Consider the following 23318-nt stretch of genomic DNA (forward strand, 5'->3'; position numbering starts at 1 on the left):
AAAAAGGACAAATTGGAGCAAGTATTCATTTGTAGCAGGGGTTCTTTAACTTTTCTGCTGTGCAGAATTTTGCAGCACATCCCTAATTTAGAAGGAACCATGCCTGGTTTATAGAGGGATTTCAAATGCTAGGGAGTAGTCCTGAAAGATCAAGTATCCTAGTGGATGATACATGAATTGTTGGAAAGATCGAGCACTGCCTATGTTATACTAATGTCGGTAACGGCTTGAGAAAGATGTTGATGACTCCCAAACCCTAGCGGAGCATATATAAAGCAATGTACAGTCACCTGCAGTTCAGTAATTGATTAGGTACAGAGAGGTTTACATGTAGTGTAGGATATAACTGTGCAGTTGATTCCTGATATTCACGATATTTGAGTTACTATAAAGCTGAAATAACTATGGTATTTTGGGAATATGGGGAAGTTTTCATATGTTAAGTGCAAAAGATTAAGCGTCAGTGAACAATAGAACTAGTGATTCATTCAGATTAATTGTTACCATGCTATTTGCTCAGAGAACTTCCTGCTACAATAAAGACCGGAGTGTTTGGAGGTCCCTTATCCGATTAAGAACTGTTGTTGGCAGGGCTAATTCATCACTTAAGTTATGGTCCTTCACATCAGAGGACAGCAAATGCTACTGTGGTGAAGAACAAACAGTGAGCCATGTGTATCAATGTCTTCTCTGCCCACTTTCATGGTCAGAGCAAGATTTAATGCTTGCTGATGACAACGCCGTAGGTGTAGCTCAGTTTTGGAGAAACACCATCTAGATGTACAGTAAATTTGGTCAATTTCCTTTGTCTATTAATTTTTGTAAATAGTTTAATTATTACTTCATTTTTAACTGTATGATTAAGTATGCTTTTGACACGAGTAAATAAGTAAGAGAACTTCATTGTCTGGTGTAGTGCGCAGGTATCATGAATCTTAATTAAGCCTTGGATTTATTTATCGGCGGTGGCCGTTTTAACTCGTTTCCGAATAATTCACTTCTTCCAATAAATTCATTTCTGTCTGTGAATGTACTTTCCATGGTTGAACAGACTAATTCTAGCTTGGAATAAGCATCCACACAGATTAATAATCCAATGTTTTTTTTTTTTTTACGCCCCAGAAACTACTTTTACGGTTTTCGGAGAGGCCGAGGTACCAGAATTTACTCTTGCAGGAGTTCTTTTATGTGCTAGTAAATCTCCCGACACAAGGCTGACGTATTTGAGCATCTTCAGATACCACCAGACTGAGCCAGGATCGAACCTGCCAAGTTGGGGTCAGGAGACCATCGCCTTCACCGTCTGAGCCGCTCAGCCCAGCATGTGCACACAGATTCCACAGAATTGTTGAATGAGGGTGTGGTTGTGCTGCACGGAGTTTTCTTGCTTCTCTCCTGGGCTCTTCAAATCTGCGCCGTTCCCCTTCGAACAGATTGACACCAGCAGGGATGGTCCAACGCCAAATTGTACGGTCGTGAGCTAGCGTGTCCAAGGTTTGTGGATTGAAACCTGTCATCTTCATAGTGTGCTTAAGCTGGTCCTTGTAGCACCTCATGGAGGCTCCACAAGGCCTGGTGGCATGGAAATCTAGTATCACTAATCCAACGGACATGGTCAGTCCATCTAAACTGATGACCAATGATGGACGATTATATGCTCTTGTCATGCGCTTTTTCAAGAACAGCAATGTTGGTGACATTGTCTTCCCTTTTGATCCAAAGGATGGATCAAAGTTTTTGTTGGTGGAAGCGCTCAAGCTATTTCAAGTCACGTCAGTAAAGGGTCCAAGTTTCATAACCATACAGCAATGTTGTGATGACAACAGCGTAGTGCACCTTTAGTTTCGTCTTCACGATCAGGTCTTTATTCATGAACACTTGGTGTGATAGTCGTCCAAATGCTGCAAGGGCAGCACCAATTCTGTTCTCCACAATTTGCTCAAAGTTACAGCGAACAGTGGGGTATCTGAGATGGAGATGTTGAAATGTGGAAGGGTTGTGCCAGGGCCTTGTTCTTTTGAACGTTAATGGTGAGACCAAAACGATCATATGCACTCTTGTAGCAGTTAACTGACTGTTGCAGTTTCTCTGGTGTGAGTGTAGGTCATTCAGCATCATCTGCATAAAACTTTTTGGTTATCTTTATAATCTGGGTGAGCTTCCGGGAGCAAAGTCTTTGTAGGTTGAAAACCCCTCCATTGAAATAATACCTAACCTCCACACTTGGGTTGTTCATAGAAGATTCATGTAGCATGGCAGCCAAATATAATACAAGTAGCGTTGGAGCAAGCACACGCCCCTCTTTTGGTCCATGAGTAATAGGAAATTCATCCAAGATCCTATTCTGATGGCAAACCTGTCTGGTCATGCCATCATGGAGGGCCTGAACCAGATCGACAAAACTCTTGAGGACTGCCAGAGTGGTTCAGTATCTTGTTATGTTTGTTATATGCGACACACAATTTGGATGTCACCACATCAACACATCAAAGAACAATTTTAAGACTTAAGTGCTTAGCTTGCCAGAATATGTGTGATTTTACAACTTGATAGATGCCCTATTCGTATTTTAATTTGATGTTTTTGTTTTAGTTTCCCATAGATTTTATTCCATTGTTTTAATATTTTAGTGCTAATGGTTTATTCTCCGGACCACCTTTTGAGCAGACTAAAGCGGAAGTGAGTGTATAGACCAGGGGATGGCGCAGGCGACAGGGGCAGCGCCTACGGTGTTGTCACCCGGTAGGTGAGGGGGAAAGAGGGGTGTGCTACTCAGAGCGAGTTTTGGCAATGGTGCAGTCAATGTGCAGCTGCCATACTTACTCTGTGGATGTCTTGAACACGTGGGTTTAGTTCCAATCATAGTCGGTTTAAAACAGCAGTGAGGGAATTTTATCAGTGTGCTTCTCTTTTACAAAAAGAATGTATGCGCGTATTGTGTGCTAATTCATAATTCTTGTAGTCCCTTGTACGTTTGTAGGTTTCTTCTTACTCGTTATTGGATATTATTGTGCAATGCATCCGAACAAAACTTCAAACTGTTATCAGTTGAACAAGAAACGCAAGATTTTTACATCCGGCGAGAGAAACATGATTCTGTCTGTTTATAAACATTTCCGAGCGAATAGTATTGACGGCGGGATTAGTTTACCTCGTGTGCTGAACCCGGCTCTGATTCCGACTTGGATGTGCAGTCACTCGATATTGACACAGATTAATTACTGCGGCACAAGGTAAGCTGACGCTGAAACCTCCTGTATGATGGCAATAATAATAATATAATATGTAATAAGATTTTTATAAAAGTATATTTGTAATAATTAATTTATTGAAATTGGGCCGGACATAGCGGAGGTGGGACAGGTTTTCGCCTGGATCCCTAACTTCATCTGTCAGTTTCAAGTTAATTCCAGTACGAGTACATAATCCTCACTTCTCTCGCTTATTCATAAATTGCCCGTGAGTAGCAGCTCATTTCAATCAGGAATCAGGCCATATATTTAGATAATAATACTGAATAATAAATAATAAAATATTAAGTTATATGCAGTATATATATTGATAATAATAATAGAATAATTTAATGAATGCAGTGCTTACTGTTTATGTCGAAAGAATTCGTTCGCAGTGCTTTAAGTGTGAAATTGTAGTTAGTACATTAAAATTGTGAAAGCCCTGTGGCTCAGGTGGCAGCGCGTCAGCCTCTCAACGCTGGGTTTCGTGGTTCAAATCCCGGTCACTCCATGTGAGATTTGTGCTGGACAAAGCGGAGGCGGGACAGGTTTTTCTCCGGGTACTCCGGTTTTCCCTGTCATCTTTCATTCCAGCATCACTCTCCAGTATCATTTAATTTTATCTGTCAGTCATTAATCATTGCCCCAGAGGAGCGAGACAGGCTTCGGCAGCCGGCTCAATTCCTATCCTCGCCGCAGGATGGGGCTTCATTTATTCCATCCCTGACCCGGTCATTGACTGGAAAACAGATTGTAGGTTTTCACATTTAAAGTGTAATTCAGTAAATTAATTGTTTAAAGATGTAAGCCCTTAAAAAACTATGGGATTCTAACATGCATACCTTAATGTATTAATTATTTTAAATTCATTCGAGTTTCAATCCGTGAGCTGTGCTGTATTATAGTGGTGGAGTACAACTTCGAATCGTGCGCCGGCTTATTTGGCAACCACGGCGAGTGTGACGACACAGTGACGTCACTTCCGCTTTAGTCTGCTCAAAAGGTGGTCCGGAGAATAGTACTGATGGCATTAGCTGAAGATCTCCAATAATTGGACAAAACATCTACTAGTACTTGCTGTCAGGTCGATTGATTGATTGATTGATTTATTGATTGATTGATTGATTGATTGATTGATTGATTGATTGGTTGATTGATTGAAGTAATAATTTTATCTGAATATATGATGTATTGAATTGGTGGATCTTTCACATTTGCATTTTTACATGTTTAGTGACGTCAATATGGAACCAAAATGAAATTTTTAATATGTAATTTGTCAGCCAACCCGGCAATTAATAATAAAAAAAGCCATTATGTACTTAAACCTTAGAATCAAAGCCTCAAAGATCAGAAATGCCTTTCAGAAAGAAATCGTGTAATCCCAGAAATGGTTAGTTCATATCCAGAAGTCAAGCCTAGATAACTGCAAAACAGAGAATAACCAAAATGTAAGTCCGGGATTCTTTGACACCCCCAGAAAAGGACAAAATTCAAGAACAGGTGATGAAAACATGTAAAACGAAAATTGATTTGCCAAAATAAGCATTCATTGGGAAAGAGAAATCTAAACATGATGATACAGAATCATCAGATGACGTATCCTTCCACAGTGACTCTTCATACGAGTCTTTACTTCTTTAGTACAGAACATTAGGCCTTTTTATGAAGAGAGTGATTGTACATTATTTTTGTGTAGGAGATGTATGGTATTGTGTATGCATTGTAGAAAAGTTATCATGAACAACTTTCTTGTATACTCTTTAAAAAAGACTGAAGGCATTTGGAAATTTGTTTTCTGTGAAAAGCAAGGTATTTCAGTTATAGAAATTGAAGATATTGTTCTTAAACTGTCTGAGGCACAAAAATATCCAAGATTCGGCTTGTACATCTGCATTCATAACATTTGGAGTTGATCTCTCCCAGTACAATGTTTGTTAGAAACATTTGTGTTTTGTGATATTTTAATGCCAGTCTCTCAGGTAGCCTATTAGTTTATTAGAATTCTCAATAAAAAGAAATGCTATGTACGAATAATGATTATGTTGGTTGGTAAATGGCTACTGAGCATGCACCTAGGAAAAGCGACATGTGCTCAAGTTGGAATGGAATATGGCCTTTGATCAGTTGATTAGTTCTCCTGAAAATTGTAGTAAATGATCTCCTTTGGTTTTTGATTTGTAAAATATTTTCTGTGATACTTGCAGAATGCTAAGTCATAGTAAATTTAGTTACCACCTCTAAGCTTTAAAAAATTTCTCCCAATCATTCCCTGTTTCTGTAGAATGTCACACAGAGGTACAGTCATGTTATTCTTTGACTCTTGCCAAACCATTGTAACTCTGAAAGATGTGTGCCATGATTTTCCATTATAACTCTCAGGTGGATAAGTCAGAATTTATAATACCTTTTTTCGCCCATGTGTGGCAGCAGCCTTCTCAGTTGGAACGCAACACCTCTCCAAGATGCTGGTTAGTTGGGCAGTTTGTGTTTTTTAAAGGTTATTCCACTGAAGTTCAACTTCTAGGATTCCAGCATGTTATAGCAGATATCTTGGATTCAAGAGGTCAAATGGACTGTGTACCGGGCGGTACACCTCCACGCCGCTTATTTAAAATTTGCGCCAATTGAAACTCCTCTGCTGGAGGAAGTCTGAACTTTATCTACGGTATTAATTTTCAAGTTTCTCAGAAGATGTCACTACTTGGAAATTTTGGAGTTTTTGAACTGGGTCATTTTTGATGTATTTTTGTTTTACCTGTAGTAAGAAGTGTGAACTTTCTCTTCTAGAGGACACTACTGAAAAACTACAATGGTGCACCCTAGTGCGAAGTGAAAGAACTGTTTTTTGGAGAAATTTTTATTTCAAAAGTTTGTTTCTTGTTAAATTTCTTTCTGTTATTGTTTAAGTTGGCTGTATACCCCTTTCTTTCCCCTTGTTTTGAATTTAGCCAATCCTGAATTTCTCGAATTAATTTTCCACCAATAATATGTTTCTTCTTCGTATTGTGTAGGGGTTTTCTTTGTGAACCAATAAAATCCTTGTGGGAGGGTGTTCTCATTCCAAAAACGCCTCGAACTTTCCGCGAGAGTATATAAACTGCTGATTTTCGGGTCTCGGTGCCACTTCAGTACCATCTTTCAGTGTGTAAAGTACATAGCAGGGGGCGGGAAGCGCCTCTTCCATCGGGCAGCAGTTCAACATCCAGGTAATGGCCATTTAATAACTTCTTTTCTTGCTAGCTCAGCAGTTTAACTCTCGGGGTGGGTCCGAAGCGTTTCCACCATGTAACTTTTCCCTAAAATGTAACTACTCTTAGCATCTATTCTCTTTTAAAGCTACATATTGGGATAGAGAGTGCTTAACCCCCTCGAGCTCCCACTCATATTGTTTTGAGGTGAACTTATTTCTCACAACCGATCCTTCCTTAATGTAATGTAAATTGTTCCTTTCTAAAGTCACCTCTGTAGTATGGGATTAGCCCTTGCATTAGCGGCCTAGAGCCAGATTAGGTTTTAAACAAAATGTATTAGGAGTGCAGATCGCCTCCTCTCAAATTGTTATTTTAGAGGTCATGTAATTAATCTTTTTCTCACTTAATAGGCCTCAGTAGGTTGGGTATTTTACCCCTGTGTCTATGTCCTTAGAGGACAACTTGAAGGTGGAGTTTGGTGTGGCCTTTGATAGGCTTAAAGTTGAGAGCGAGTGGCTCTTTTTCGAAAATTGAGTGTTGTATGCCTCGAGGAGGCTTTTCTGTGTAATTGGGAGCAAGTGCTCCTGGGCATGATTGGGGTTTTCTGCCCCTTTGTTAAACCTTATGTACATTTAAGCTTGGGCTAACTGCTCAAGAATTGTGAGTTCGGGGCTCGAAGCCCAAAGCCTGTAAATACTGTTGTTGCTCTTTTGTTGCCTTGCTACTCTGTACCTTCCATGCTTGTTATTTCTTGATTTTGAAAAGAGAATATAACCTTGTTAAATTTTACATTAACTTTAATTTCGTAGTTTGAGACCCGTTCAGACCCGCACCTTCTTTCACCTCTACCTACCACAAAAATACGGTAACAGACTGTATCGCGATTGACCTGTTTAAAGCATTTGATAGGGTGGATCATGGAAGACTACTGGCAAAAATGAGTGCTGTTGGACTAGACAAAAGAGTGACTGAATGTGTTGCTATATTTCTAGAAAATAGAACTCAAGAGAATTAAAGTAGGCGAAGCTTTATCTGACACTGTAATAATTGAGAGGAGAATTCCTCAAGGGCGTATTATTGGACCTTTATGTTTTCTTATATATAAAAATTATATGAGTAAAGAAGTAGAATCGTAGATAAGCCTTTTTGCAGATGATGTTATTCTATATAGAGTAATAAATAAGTTGTAAGATTTTGAGCAACTGCAAAATGACCTCAATAATGTTGTGTGATGGACAGCAGGGATGTGTGATGAAAAACAGGGTTAAAAGTCAGGTTGTGAGTTTCACAAATTGGAAAAGTCCTCTCAGTTTTAATTACTGCATTGGTGGAGTGAAAATTCCTTTTGAGGTTCATTGTAAGTACCTAAGTGTTAATATAAGGAAAGATCTTATTGGGGTAATCACATAAATATGATTGTAATTAAAGGGTACAGATCTCTGCACATGGTTACGAGGGTGTTAAGGGGTTGTAGTAAGGATGTAAAGGAGAGGGCATGTAAGTCTCTGGTAAGACCCTAACTAGAGTATGGTTCCAGTGCATGGGACACTCACCAGGAATACTGGATTCAAGAACTGGAAACAATCCAAAGAAAAGCAGCTCGATTTTTTGTGGGTGATTTCCAACAAAGGAGTAGCGTTACAAAAATGTTGCGAAGTTTGGGCTGGGAAGACTTGAGAGAAAGAAGACGAGCTGCTCGACTAAGTGGTATGTGATATAGATATTGATTCCCATTGGGAACCTGAAATGTCCAATAACGGACCATATATATTTGTATTATAAGTGGTATGTTACAATTTACAAACTTCGTCATATAGATCCCTATTGATACAGTTTCAGTTAAGATTGATTGGGTGGACCATTAAACCTAACACTAGCTCTTAATTTAAGTGGTATGTTCCAAGCTGTCAGTGGAGAGATGGTATGGAATGACATTAAGTTTGAGTGGTGTCTTTAAAAGTAGGAAAGATCACAATATGAAGATAAAGTTGGAATTGAAGAGGACAAATTTGGGCAAATATTTGTTTATAGGTAGGGGAGTTAAGGATTGGAATAACTTATCAAGGGAGATGTTCTATAAATATCCAATTTCTTTAAAATCATTTTAGAAAAGACTAGAAAAGCAACGGATAGGGAATCTGCTACCTGGGCAACTGTCCTAAATTCAGATCAGCATTGATTGATTGATTGATTAGTACAGTATTACTTACTTCCCCTAGCATGCTGTCACTGCATTGTGACCATGATCTCTTTTGTCACATTTTTTCTAGGAAATACTGTAACATTTTACTTTCATTGATAGAAAGCATCCTTTCTTTTTTCTGGTTGTAATTTAGTATGCATACCCGTAATGTTCAAAGTCACATGTTTGGACTCAGCAGAGTTGAGAATTTATTATTGAGATAAATCATCTTAAAAATCATTAACTCTGTACTGACTATGTTCAGGTTTTACTTGAGTAATTTGTTCATTTAAGAAATGGCATGTTCCTTAATTTTTAATTATTTTGACACAAAATCATTTTGATACATCTGAAGTATAAGAACAATTTGCATGTGTAATGTTGTAGTATCGTGAAGTCATTGCATCAGTGGTAATGGAAATATCAGTTGTAATATTGACATCTTTGTTTAGTACATCATAAACTTAGAATAGATGTACATTACCTTGTTGGAATTTATACAGGATCCAGAATATTTTATTTTAGAGTGAATTATCATTGTAAGGAGATTTCAGTGTATTTCAAATTATTAATATTTTTCTTTTTCTGTCCAGAATTTTGACAGGTTAAATGTGAGAACAAACCATTTTACTCCTCTTCCTTTTGGATCTTCTCCACTGCAACGGAATATTCAAGAATATATTAAATATGGATTTATTAATTTGGACAAACCTGCCAATCCAAGTTCTCATGAAGTTGTGGCCTGGATCAAGAGAATACTGAAAGTGGAGAAAACTGGCCATTCTGGTACCTTAGATCCCAAAGTAACAGGTATGTTCAAGTATTGGTCTAAGAAATGTTTCATTTGTCTCATCCTTTTAAATTTGAAACTTAGTTTAAGGTTGTATGACCATGTAAAAAAAAAAAACAACCTAGAACCGATGTGAATTGCTTTATGACTTTTCTTTCTTTCTTTATTTATTATTTGGGAAATCAAAACGGTGACAAGCCTACTTGTGGAAGGAAAAGCAATCTGTAGAAATGCTAGTAGTCATATATTGGGAGAGTGAATGGTGGCTACGACCTGGAGGGGTAATGAGAAATCTCACCTCAATGTCATAATTGTTCAGTTGTTCATTATTTACACACTGAGGCCTTGATATGCTATTAGATGAATTCATTAATTTTAATGCAAAACATTTTTGAAGGCAATATAATTGAATCTTCACTTCATTTTGAGAAAAGTTACTAATTGTCATAATGGTATTGACATCACGCGCTGCGACCAATCCTTGTGCAAGGCGTACCTCTCCTTGTTACACTGACAGTGCTTTTTGCCACAGGATGCCAGGGTAGGGAAGTGGGGACAGTGGATCCTCCACCATCACGTGCGCCCCTGCTTGCTTCCTCGCCTCATCGACGTTGCATAGATAGTCCTTTGATCGTATCTCCATCCAATGTCACAATGGAAAATCAGTGGCAGTATTTATCCACATAATGGGCACACTTCATTCTCCAATTTTTTTAACTAAAATCTAGGATGTATCGTTTATGCACAAAAAATTAAAAACCTAGTAAAAAAACACGCCATTTCGAATGTGAAATAATCTATAGCATCAGTAGTGATGTAGCAAACAAGTAGCAACTACAAACAATGTATTGATGGTCTCACTGTACGAGTCTGATTGATCGATCGATCTATACTTAGCATCAGCTGTTTTAACACATGTCAGTGTCCAGTATTCGGGAGATAGTAGGTTCGAACCCCACTGTCGGCAGTCCTGAAAATGGTTTTCCGTGGTTTCCCATTTTCACACCAGGCAAATGCTGGGGCTGTACCTTAATTAAGGCCACGGCCGCTTCCTTCCCACTCCCAGCCCTTCCCTGTCCCATCGTCGCCATAAGACCTATCTGTGTCGGCGCGACGTAAAGCAACTAGCAAAAAATTTAACACATGTTACAAAATGCAGATATTATTCGCCATTCCGTAATGTAAAGTAGGAAAAAAAATACAGCAGTAATTATTGGATAAACAAAATATTATCCACATTTTATTGCTATTTTTATAGTAAAGCTTGCTAGGGAGCTTCAGCATTTCAACTTATTTATGTCCTTCACAGAAACATCGTTCGTCAACACACCTAAGTACAGTGGCATTCCAACAACTCTGGATTATTAACTGTGTTGTGTACTTTGTGCACGTTAAAAAGGACCAATTATGATTGAAGTTTTCATGGTCTTTTCTTTTTTTAATGTGAATTTGACTACTCCATCCTTCATTTCTCATCATCACTAATAAATAATACACACACACACTAAATATACTACACACTGTAATCCCCTTTATGTACATCCTATGCTTGTTATTTCATCATTACAACCAATTCTGTTGCTGTTAATTTTTGTTTACTAGTTTATTGCACACTGCAAACTATGCAATTTATAGATTTCAAGTATTACTAAGAATGAAGAAGTTTTGTGAAAAGAAGAAATTATCAAGTTTTAAAAAATGAACTTATTTTTTGATGTACTTTTTTTTTAAGATTATTTAAATTTGATTTTGGTGCTCCAATGTGAGCATAAACAGTGTAAATAAACAAGAGAATTTTTTGAAAATGAAATGCGTCCATTAAGTGGGGACATTTTTTTACTTCAGAATTTTGAATGGAACATTGGGGCACATCCATTATCCAGTGGAATCCATTCTGCAAATAAAATACTGTACAGTATATGGTAATTTCCCTGCATGTTTAAAATCCAGAGTTTTAAATTTTTTTATTTAGGAACTCAAAAAATGATTACTGTGAAACCTCATTAAGACTTTTCTCACTTAGAACATCGTAAATTCGAAGTCCCAGTTCATACAGTTGAGAGATACAAATCAATGATTCCACCTAATCGATACTATTTATTTGCCTTTGGCAAACTAAAAACTGTAATACATGTTTTGTCGTGCGACTAGACATCATCAGCTACATCTTGTTTATGTGTAATAATTACAAGAAGTAGGACATATTCAACTCTTCCTAATTCCAAAAGGAGATTTGAAAACTTTAAAAATTATTATAGCGCGAGTCTCAGATACTGTATTCTGGGAATGTGATGAGTTGTTATCTGATTTATGACACTAGATCCTGTTTGAAAAAAACTTTTTTTAAAATTTTTAGTTATATTAAGCGTGTGTTGACAAAAATTATAACCACATTGGAGTTAGCATTGCATAGAAGAATCTTGAGGATTGTTTGGCATTAGACTGCATTTATAAGTTGGCTGGTGTTTTTGCTGCTCGATCTGTAACCGGAACGAAATGAGAGTAATATAATTATGTGTGATAAAAAACTGTTGTGAGAAAGTTGCTACGGTACTGTATTTTGATTGCCACGAGAAAAACTTACCCCTCATTATCTAGAGTGTTATTTTTCCTGTACATTTCTGGGGAGTACTCTCCCAGCTGCTGCCTCAGCCTTCTGTCTTATGTTGTACTTTCCAGGGTGTGTGTGAACATGCTCGTTTCTCCAACTGAAACTGCATACTCGGCCGACGATTTCCTTTACAAAGAACTAGCTCTGTGCACAACCACACATCCACTACCGAATGTATATTCAGCACGCATCACCACTTCCACTATACATTATCTCGTTGAAGAATTATAGTCTAATAGGGATGTAGGCAGAGAAAGTTCGCGCCAGATAGCGCTCGTCTGCTACTGTGTAAGCGCAAGGCGATCGTCTTATGTTTCTCCCAGTCAGCTGCGAGTAATGTATAGAATGTGACCGACTTTTTTGGGCTAAAGCCGATTGTATCTTCTCAATTTTACTCCGACTATATTAATAAATTGTATGGGTATATCCCCTGGTATATTGCGGATGATTTTCAGCGTTTAAGCCTTAAACCGCTGCAAAATGAGGTACGGACCAGAAACGTTAAAACTCGCGGGAGGAAGGAAGAATTAGTACAGCGGTAATTGGAAAATTCTAACACACTTTATTATCCAAATAATGAATAGGAGTCAGCATGCCTTTTCCTAAAGATTACAATTACTTGAGTATTGTACATTGATAAATATATAAATGTACCTCCACAAGACTTAAATCAGAAATAAATATTTAAACACGCACTTGCTCCCCTTGCTTATACACTTCGATTCATGTAATTTTTACATGAAACTGCAGATACAGCCTCTGTCCACCACCAAAGGCATGTGAATATTCTTGAGTTTCCCAGTGCCGGTTCCTTTGAATATTTGACCATCACCCATAAGGTGAAGATCACTATCACAAATTTGCACATGATGGATTATTTCGCATTTAGAAAATCGGAAATAGATGGAACACCTGTTTCCAACTACAAATCATTGTGTTTGTTTTGTTTATAAAAGGTTAATTTCAATCAGGTGAAATTCTAAAATGCAGTGCTGTGAAATCCATGTACACAAAACATAAGACCTATGATGGGAAGCTTTTTTTAGGATTACCTGGTGATATTATAGGAGGGGAATGCGAACGTTTTGCTGGAGCAGGCCCCAAGGCATGTTGTAAGCATATTGCTGCTGTAAGCTACACATTAGAGCACTTCCCAAGACTGGTATTATTTAGTGTTCAGAAACATGCAGCCAAAATTTATAAACTTTTCTGCATCCCCCTACCAAATGTTTGAGGCCAGTTAGCCCTATGAAAGTGGAATGTTTGCCCTCGGAACAAGTTTTGCTATGTATAATCTCAGTTGCACCAGTTATAACTCTAGTCGAGGGGTATTTCTGTCTAAAAGCAAGGGGACTGTTTTCAAGGACATTTTCTCTATCAGGCCAAATGTTCAACTCTTTAAATTGGAAGTACATGAAATTAATCCAAACATTAAATATTCTCCCAACAGTAGTTTTATGGATTCCAAGTGTAAGGTCTAGTTCTTTGTCAGATTTGTTGTCCTTAGTCAAGAAAAAACACAGTCTGGTTTCAAGAGGGAATATCGGTAAATTGTATCTGTTTTCTCCCAGAACAGCAAACACCAAATTACAATGTTGGACATCTACAAACCCTGTATAAAGCAATATGGCATCACGATTACGCATTGTTTGCTCAACAACCAAATTACCTGCAGTATTTTTGAGTGCTGATGTCTTTGAAAATGGGAGTCACAAATGTAACATTCACTTCTTCGGGTATATTCACGATTTCTTCCCGTACTTAAAGGGAGGTTATTTCTGCATATTCCGATAGTGTAGGCTTATCGTGGTAATCAGGCAAATTTCTGGTGTATGGCCTCTTCATTGTTTTTGTCGTGTTCGTGGTTGACGGAAAAAGCGATGGAACAGCGCCCGGTTTTAATCTTGCTCTCTCACCTTTAAATACAAAAGGATGAATTTGGTGGTTGTTATCAAAATGCCTAATCAGTTTATAGGTAGAAAATAGGAATTATTTCTCTTCGTAAATCGCACTTACCCAGCAAAGTTTTTGTGAAATCACCGGGTTGAAAATAATGGGAACACCCTTTAATATTTTCGCAGGCAACCAAGAATGAGTTAGCTGGAAAATTTATAATGTCCAATAACGGACCATTATATTGGTATTACAGATTCTTCTCACAGAAATTTTTCCTTCTAATAGATTGTAACCATTTCTTCCTCATTTCTTTATTTTGTGGAAACTGGTGAAACGAAAATGGGCTTCCTTGATATTTGCAAAGAGGAACACTGCAACAGCTCGACATAGTCATGAAAATAACTATTTAAGCAACTTAAATTCGTGGATATTTAGCGGCATGAGTATACAGGAGACAAATGAAGAGCGGATTGCGCTTACCCAGTAAAACAGCAGTGCGCTCTATTGGTGCTAGTTCTATACATCCCTATTGTTATACAGAGTTGGAATTACAAATAAACACTTAGTAGAGTCTTTTACATAGCGGCCACCAGAAACTTGTAGCATCAGCGATATTTAGCGTGCTCACTCCGTAGGTAAAATATTACTTATTGGGAACAATAGAGCATCGCCTAAGAATCTGCGCAAAGCAGCTCCCGCGTGCCGGTCCGAGTGAGAAACACACAGAATCAAGAACACAAACAGAATCAGAGTCAGAATCAGAATGACTTGCCGCACACGCATACATACTTATATAGGCTAGCTGCACGTGGTTATAGCGTCCTGAAAAGTTTACTAGTAGCAATGCTCTCACAGGCACTTCTTCACGCGTCACTCAGTCAACCCAACCTCGCTTAAAACAAAGCCCTCGTATTGGCTATCGTGCGTCTGATGTGACAGCAAACGTCCACTCACGTACATCCACATTGATCCACTCCAATCTTCAGCCTATACTACCTGCCGTACCCCGTATTTCCAAGCCACTTGTTGCAACACATTCAACTGACTTCAACCGTTCTTCCCGATATAGTCACTGTTTTCCCGGTTGCACAATCCTTACAGCTAGGCCATATTTACAGACTCTTACCTACATATGCAATATTCCCTAACTACACATTCTTCTAATAATATTATGTTTTTACATTCTAAATAAACAAAATTATATGATTTACATGACTTTAACATTACAAATTATTTTACGAAATTTCCTAACCTAAAATTTGGGGATCGTACTTTCGTACGGTTACACCTATTTGTGCTCATATTTCGTATTCAATTCAGAAGTTAGAAATTAATTCTGTGTTGAGTAGTATAGTGAAGAGTAGTGAATATTTTTCATGTGATAGCCTACCTACGGATTACGAACAAGACTTGGCTTAACTTTTGATTTGATTTAGTATCAGTTAATGTAAGTTCTTAAGTTTAATTAGTTTTGGATGGAGTCTAAAATTCCTTAAAAATTTTAATATCAAAGGCCTATATATGCAGTCATATGTTATTAAAAGAGGCTTATTTCGTTTCTTGTAATATGCCGTATCTAATTTGGGAATAATGATCTGCTCACTACAACTTACCCATGGTCTAAAACTTCGCTGGTATTCTTCTAGCTTTTCTTCTAATTCTTCTTTAATTCTTTCATATAAGATACAGAAAAATTCTTATATGTACAGTCTAGGAGAGATAAGCCTCTATAGTTATCAGGATCATTCTTATCACCTTTTTTTTGTGAAGAGGGTGTATTATAGCTGTTTTTTGCTTTACATCACACTGACACAGGTAGGTTTTATGGCGACGATGGGATAGGAAAGGCCTAGGAATGGGAAGGAAGCAGCCATGGCCTTAATTAAGGTACAGCCCCAGCATTTGCCTGGTGTGAAAATGGGAAACCACGGAAAACCATCTTCAGGGCTGCCGACAGTGGGGTTCGAACCCACTACCTGCCGATTACTGGAATAGCTGTTGTTCAAGGATCAGGAAATTTTTCTGTGATCCTAATTTTTTTTAAATCCATTTGTAAGGAAATCCAAACTGTATTAAATTGCATATTTCCACATTTCTACAAATATCTGATCTTCTCCAATTGCCTTACAGTTTTTCAATTCCTTGAGTGCTTTTTCTACTTCTTCGGGTGTTGGAGGAACTATATTATTAATTTTGTTTTGTTTTTATTTGAGTATTTGTAGGAATTTCTTTGGTTCTGCAAAATTCTAAAGTCTCCTGATGCTTTTGCCACGATTTCAGCATTTTCGCAATTATGTGCTAATTTACCATTTTCATATTTTACCATTAAAGTAGGAAATTATATTTTTGTAATTGTCTTACAAAAATCTTATAATAATTTCTGAAATTTGTTTTATGATAATTGTCCTCTGTAGAATTTATTACCATAAGTCTTTATGAAATTTTCTCTTATTCTTCTAATACTGTATTTACGCAAATAATTCCCGCATATTTAAAAAAAAAAATTACATACATACATACATACATTATCATTATAGACTGTTATGCCTTTCAGCGTTCAGTCTGCAAGCCTCTGAGAATTTACTAAACGTCGCCACAATCCTCGATTTGCAACTAGTGTTGTGGCCTCATTTAGTTCTATACCTCTTATCTTTAAATCGTTAGAAACAGAGTCTAACCATCGTCGTCTTGGTCTCCCTCTACTTCTCTTACCCTGCATAACAGAATCCATTATTCTCCTAGGTAACCTATCCTCCTCCATTCGCCTCACATGACCCCACCACCGAAGCCGGTTTATGCGTACAGCTTCATCCATCGAGTTAATTCCTAAATTAGCCTTTATCTCCTCGTTCCGAGTTCCCTCCTGCCATTGTTCCCACCTGTTTGTACCGGCAATCATTCTTGCTACTTTCATGTCTGTTACTTCTAACTTATGAATAAGATATCCTGAGTCCACCCAGCTTTCGCTCCCATAAAGCAAAGTTGGTCTGAAAACAGACCGATGTAAAGATAGTTTTGTCTGGGAGCTGACTTCCTTCTTACAGAATACTGCTGATCGCAACTGCGAGCTCACTGCATTAGCTTTACTATACCTTGATTCAATCTCACTTACTATATTACCATCCTGGGAAAACACACAACCTAAATACTTGAAATTATCGACCTGTTCTAGCTTTGTATCACCAATCTGACATTCAATTCTGTTGGATTTCTTACCTACTGACATCAATTTAGTCTTCGAGAGGCTAATTTTCATACCATACTCATGGCACCTATTTTCAAGTTCCAAGATGTTAGACTGCAGGCTTTCGGCACAGTCTGCCATTAAGACCAGGTCGTCAGCATAGGCCAGGCTGCTTACTACATTTCCACCTAACTGAATCCCTCCCTGCCATTTTATACCTTTCAGCATATGATCCATGTAAACTACAAACAGCAAAGGTGAAAGATTACAGCCTTGTCTAACTCCTGTAAGTACCCTGAACCAAGAACTCATTCTACCATCAATTCTCACTGAAGCCCAATTGTCAACATAAATGCCTTTGATTGATTTTAATAATCTACCTTTAATTCCATAGTCCCCCAGTATAGCGAACATCTTTTCCCTCGGTACCCTGTCATATGCTTTCTCTAGATCTACGAAACATAAACACAATTGCCTATTCCTCTCGTAGCATTTTTCAATTACCTGGCGCATACTGAAAATCTGATCCTGACAGCCTCTCTGTGGTCTGAAACCACACTGGTTTTCATCCAACTTCCTCTCAACGACAGATCGCACCCTCCCTTCCAAGATGCCTGTGAATACTTTGCCTGGTATACTAATCAATGAGATACCTCGATAGTTGTTGCAATCCTTCCTGTTCCCTTGCTTATAGATAGGTGCAATTACTGCTTTTGTCCAATCTGAAGGTACCTTACCAACACTCCACGCTAATTTGACTACTCTATGAAGCCATTTCATCCCTGCCTTCCCACTATACTTCACCATTTCAGGTCTAATTTCATCTATTCCTGCTGCCTTATGACAATGGAGTTTATTTACTATCCTTTCCACTTCCTCAAGCATAATTTCACCAACATCATTTTCCTCCTCCCCATGAGCTTGACTGTTTGCAACACCACCATGATGATTTCCTTTTACATTGAGAAGATGTTCAAAATATTCCCTCCACCTCTCCAGTGATTCCCTGGGATCTGTTATGAGTTCACCTGAATTACTCAAAACACTGTTCATTTCCTTTTTCCCTCCCTTCCTAAGATTCTTTATTACTGTCCAGAAAGGTTTCCCTGCTGCTTGACCTAGCCTTTCCAGGTTATTACCAAAATCTTCCCATGACTTCTTTTTGGATTCAACAACTATTTGTTTCGCTCTGTTTCTTTCATCTACGTACAAATCCCTGTCTGCCTCGGCCCTTGTTTGGAGCCATTTCTGATAAGCCTTCTTTTTACGTTTACAGGCTGCTCTCACTTCATCATTCCACCAAGATGTTCGCCTTTTCCCATCTTTACACACAGTTGTTCCTAGGCATTCCCTTGCTGTTTCTACTACAGCATCCCTGTATGCCACCCATTCACTTTCTATATCCTGAACCTGCTTACTGTCTACTGTTCGAAACTTCTCACTAATCATATCCACGTACTTCTGTCTAATTTCCTCATCCTGGAGATTTTCTACCCTTATTCGTTTGCAGACAGATTTCACTTTCTCTACCCTAGGCCTAGAGATACTTAGTTCACTACAGATCAGATAATGGTCTGTATCATCGAAAAATCCCCGAAAAACTCGTACATTCCTAAAAGATTTCCTGAATTCAAAGTCTGTTAAGATATAGTCTATTATGGATCTGGTACCCCTAGCCTCCCATGTGTAGCGGTGAATAGCTTTATGCTTGAAGAATGTATTTGTAACAGCTAAACCCATACTAGCACAGAAGTCCAGCAAACGCTTCCCATTCCCATTAGCTTCCATATCTTCCCCACATTTACCAATCACCCTTTCGTATCCTTCAGTTCTATTCCCAACTCTCGCATTGAAATCGCCCATTAGCACTATTCTATCCTTGCTGTTGACCCTGACTACGATGTCACTCAATGCTTCATAAAACTTGTCAACTTCATCCTCATCTGCACCCTCACATGGTGAATACACGGACACAATTCTTGTCCTAATTCCTCCCACTGACAAATCTACCCACATCATTCGCTCACTTACGTGCCTAACAGAAACTATGTTGCGTGCAATGGTATTCCTGATAAAGAGCCCTACCCCAGACTCTGCCCTTCCCTTTCTAACACCCGTCAAGTACACTTTATAATCTCCTATCTCTTCCTCCTTATCTCCCCTTACCCGAATATCACTTACTCCTAGCACATCCAGATGCATCCTCTTTGCTGACTCAGCAAGTTCTACCTTCTCTCTTCCATAAGCCCCATTAATATTGATAGCTCCCCACCGAATTCCATTTCGTTCGCCAAGTTGTTTCCAAGGAGTCCCTCGCCTGTCAAATGGGAGTGGGACTCCATTACTCCCATAGGTCCGAGGCTTGCTTAAAGTGTTCTGAGCTCGGTAAATTCATGAAGCAGGATGCTGCCCTACTTGCACATAGTCCAAGTGAGGATCTCTCCTCTAACGGGTTATGGACCACCGGTGAATTGTGTAGTCCTGGCCGCCTGAGCACAAGGAGGGCCACGACTCAGAATATGTCCGAGATGCCCACTCCCATTCCATAGCAACTGGTATCCCGACTCTCAGGACCACTTACTAGGCCACTCAGCCGTTGCCCATGGTTCACGAACTAGGACGTGACTACAGTAACCCACAAACATGAAAAAATTTGAGACACAAAATTGGGGTACGGGTTTTATTTGCGTCAAGGGTGCCAACATGCTCCTGGCTCACCTACTTTTCAATGTTGAGTGTACAGTTATGCTTTGTGGAACCGTAGATGGAAGAAAACTGTCCACATATGTCATATTTAAACAGAAAACCATTCAGACTTTTAATTCTAAACTGACTTTTACATTAAAAAAAAAAAAAGTACCATATTTTACAGAGCAATTTAAATTCAAAATTTCTCCGCGTCATTATAGAACACATCTTCCGTAACGTACAGGGGTATCTTTCCGCACTTTCACTCACTTCGGTGTGTCTATAGTGGGTTTCATAGTTGAAAATAGAGTGAAATGGTAATTCTTTTGTATTGAGCGTTTTAAGGAACGCCACAATATCACGTAGCTGGCAGTACATGGAAAAGCAGAATCCGTGAAAACATGCGAGGGTTGGCATTTCTGAATTACAAGATGGCTGTTAATTCGAAATCACGTAATTGAAAGTCCGATTTCTGTATTACAAAGATTTCGAATTAACAAGGTTTTACTCTATCGCAAAACTAACATCAGATTTTACCGTTGTGTCTATTTCAAGTGTTTACATTGCACGAAAAGAATTATTCACCACCAGTCGTGTTACTGTCCAGTAAAAAGAGACCACGTGTGAGAAGTGTTCTAGGCCCGTATTCACCAATGTCGGTAACTTTTGCTGTTATCTTAGATTTCCAAAACTCGGATATGTCATTATCTCGGATAAAGCTCATTTCCATATTCACCAGAGAATTTATTATCTCGGTTTACCAAAAGTAAGTTTTCGTTTCAATCTGAGTTTGAACCGCAAATTTTTCATACTGACATATGGAAAATGAATGACTACGTGCTGCCGCCACTATTGAATTGTAAAAAACGTTTTTGATTCCATTCGGGGTTTGCGAATAATTTGCATAAATTAGGCGTAAAGATATAAATGAAGAAAGAAGCCTATTATGACTTTTCAAGAGAGTGAATTGTTATTGAACTTGGTGGCAGAAAACATTAACAAAGGGAATAAGAAAACCAATTATAGCCTACACATTGTATGTCACTCAAAAAATAAGGTAGTGTTCTTTAATTCTTCATTAAAAGTCACCCAGTCGTGTACCGTACAAGATATTAGCTATAATCGACAATTCATTTTAGGCCTACCTGTGTGTTGGGAATTCCAGGTTCTGTTCGGAGGCTTTTGATAACCTAAAATGTGTCTGAAAATCAGAGTCGCCGTAGTCCTGGAAATATGTCGCACGTTCTTTTATCCATCTAGTATGTTTATTAATTGCACAATCTTGATCATATTAATCGTCGCTGTGATTTTATCTTTCAATTAGATATTCCAGCCGCCTACGGGCGTTAGACATGGAGTGTAACAAACTTAAGTAATTTAGGAGAGGATTCTAGTGATGCAAGAGACAACAAATCTTCCCATCTACAGGGAATTGAGCCTATTGCAAGTTCAGATTAATGAAATACCTGTCATGTAAGTATGCCTACTTGCTCATTTTCATGGAAAATATATTTCATAGCAGTGATATTTGCGTAAAGACCACGTGGACCTCGCGGAGTAATGCAAAATATTTGTTTATGCCTGCATTACTCTTTTGATAGAAGGAATTTTATTACATTTAATTTCTTTTTTCTTTTCAAAATGAGCCTTCCTAAAATGAGGGTGGGGGCATTATTCGACGGCGGGAATTATTCGCTTAAATATGGTATTTTGTGTGAATTTCTTCCTAACATTTTTGAAGTTGGTAGCATTTTCATCAGTTTCATTGAATTGAAATTTTAACCATGCCTGGTGTCTCTCTTCATGAAGTTCACCACATCCTGATATCATAATAATAATAATTTTAAAAATATTACAAGTGCAATTTGATAGAATCTGATATTGTTCTTTCAAGAACGAAACATATAATTCTGTTAAAATTACTGACATCACTTTCGGGTATTTTTAAAGTTTATTTTATCCTGAATTAGTTTTGACAGACTGAAGAACATCACCTTTATAGAGGAGTTATGGAATGCAGAACAGTGTTAGCTCAACATTTTTTTAAATTGTAATTTTCCTTGGGGGGTAAAAGCAAGTCATGCCGTTTTTGTAGATTCTAAACATTGGATTTATCATGAATTTTTTATTTAATTTTGTATTGATAAAAGCAAAATTGTTATACGAGGGCAAGTCAATAAGTATCTGCAATTTTGCTGTAATTGTCTTTCGTTTGGCACCATGGCGTTGTGTGCTCACCAGCTGCTAGAACAGCGTTTCGTAAACTTTTTTTTTCCGAGGGTGTACCAGGAGCTGAAATTCATAGAACAGTCACTCGTCTGTTTCAATATTGGCATTAGTTACGGCTGCAGACGGATGTCCGGATTTTTCCTCATCCTTCACGCTGGTGCAGCCCCTTTTGAACTATTCAGTCCACTGGTAAACACGTTGCTGTGGCAAAACATTGTCCCTGTATTGTGCTGAAAGTCTTCTATCTAACACCTGGTGAGCACACAATGCCATAGACCCAACCTAAAGACAGTAGAGCAAAATTGCAGATACTTATTGACTTGCATACATATTAATCCCTATTTGACTGTTTTCTCTACAGTAAACAGAAATAATTATTCAAGTTCTTTATTACTAATGATTGCTCTGATAAGGTTATAAGTAGGTTATGCAAAAATCATGTCCTTTTTTTATTATTAAAAATGACCTATTTTGAAAGCTTTTCATTCCTTTCATTAGCTCTTATGTTTGGTTGTTTCTTCCTTTAGGTTGTCTCATTGTTTGTATAGAAAGAGCCACAAGACTGGTTAAATCACAACAGAGTGCTGGAAAAGAATATATCTGCATATTCAAACTTCATTCTGCAGTCGAAAGCACATTGAAGGTGAGTATATTATTTAACCTGTGCTATATAATTGAATCGTGCTTTTTTTAAGGTCATATGTCGTCCAGATTACATATCTAGGAAAATACAAGTAACTATTTAGAAAATAAATTTACAAAGTTATTGTTTTGCCACTTCATCTAGCCAGAACAACCTTTCTTCATGATATTACGAGATTTAAAAAAAATTATTGCAACTTTATTTTTATTGAACTTTTAATTCCATTGACTTCCGCCCTTTAAAAAATACAAACGAGTTGATTTTTCGAAGAGAAATATAAATTACAACATTAGCCATAATTAATTTATTTCACATAATATCATGTTAATCATTCATCTCCCTTTCTTTCTATAGCACAATTGGATCTTTATTCTAACAGATTCACCAATGATATAGAACTTAAGAAGAACTTCAATGTGAATAAAAACTCTAATAGTGTATGTTTCCAAGTCACTATGCCTGTCAAACAGTAGCACTGTTTTCAGTTTTCATTTTCTGTTGGCCAAGAACATATTTCCTATTAGAAATCATGATATTTGGGTGGAATATAAGCCTCCAACTTCAAGTTTTGCGTTTTTGCTTTCTTCACAGCAACTCTACTGGTTAGATGCACTGAAGTTTATGGTTGTGCAGGCGATCCAGTTCTTGATGCCATAAAGAATGTATGA

The 23318-nt window shown here is 37.9% G+C and overlaps 1 protein-coding gene across 1 annotated transcript in view; it reads left to right on the plus strand.

Moving 5' to 3' along the window:
- Nop60B (dyskerin pseudouridine synthase 1 Nop60B) overlaps positions 1-23318 on the plus strand; it is a 172073-nt gene that overhangs the window by 30448 nt on the left and 118307 nt on the right. Inside the window, exons 3-4 of the mRNA XM_067151745.2 lie at positions 9203-9419; positions 22535-22650. Of these exons, the coding sequence (XP_067007846.2) occupies positions 9203-9419; positions 22535-22650 (333 nt within the window). The remainder of the gene's footprint in view (positions 1-9202; positions 9420-22534; positions 22651-23318) is intronic.

Source organism: Anabrus simplex, chromosome 7 (genome assembly GCF_040414725.1).
Source record: "Anabrus simplex isolate iqAnaSimp1 chromosome 7, ASM4041472v1, whole genome shotgun sequence".
NCBI classification, from domain to species: Eukaryota; Metazoa; Arthropoda; class Insecta; order Orthoptera; family Tettigoniidae; genus Anabrus; species Anabrus simplex.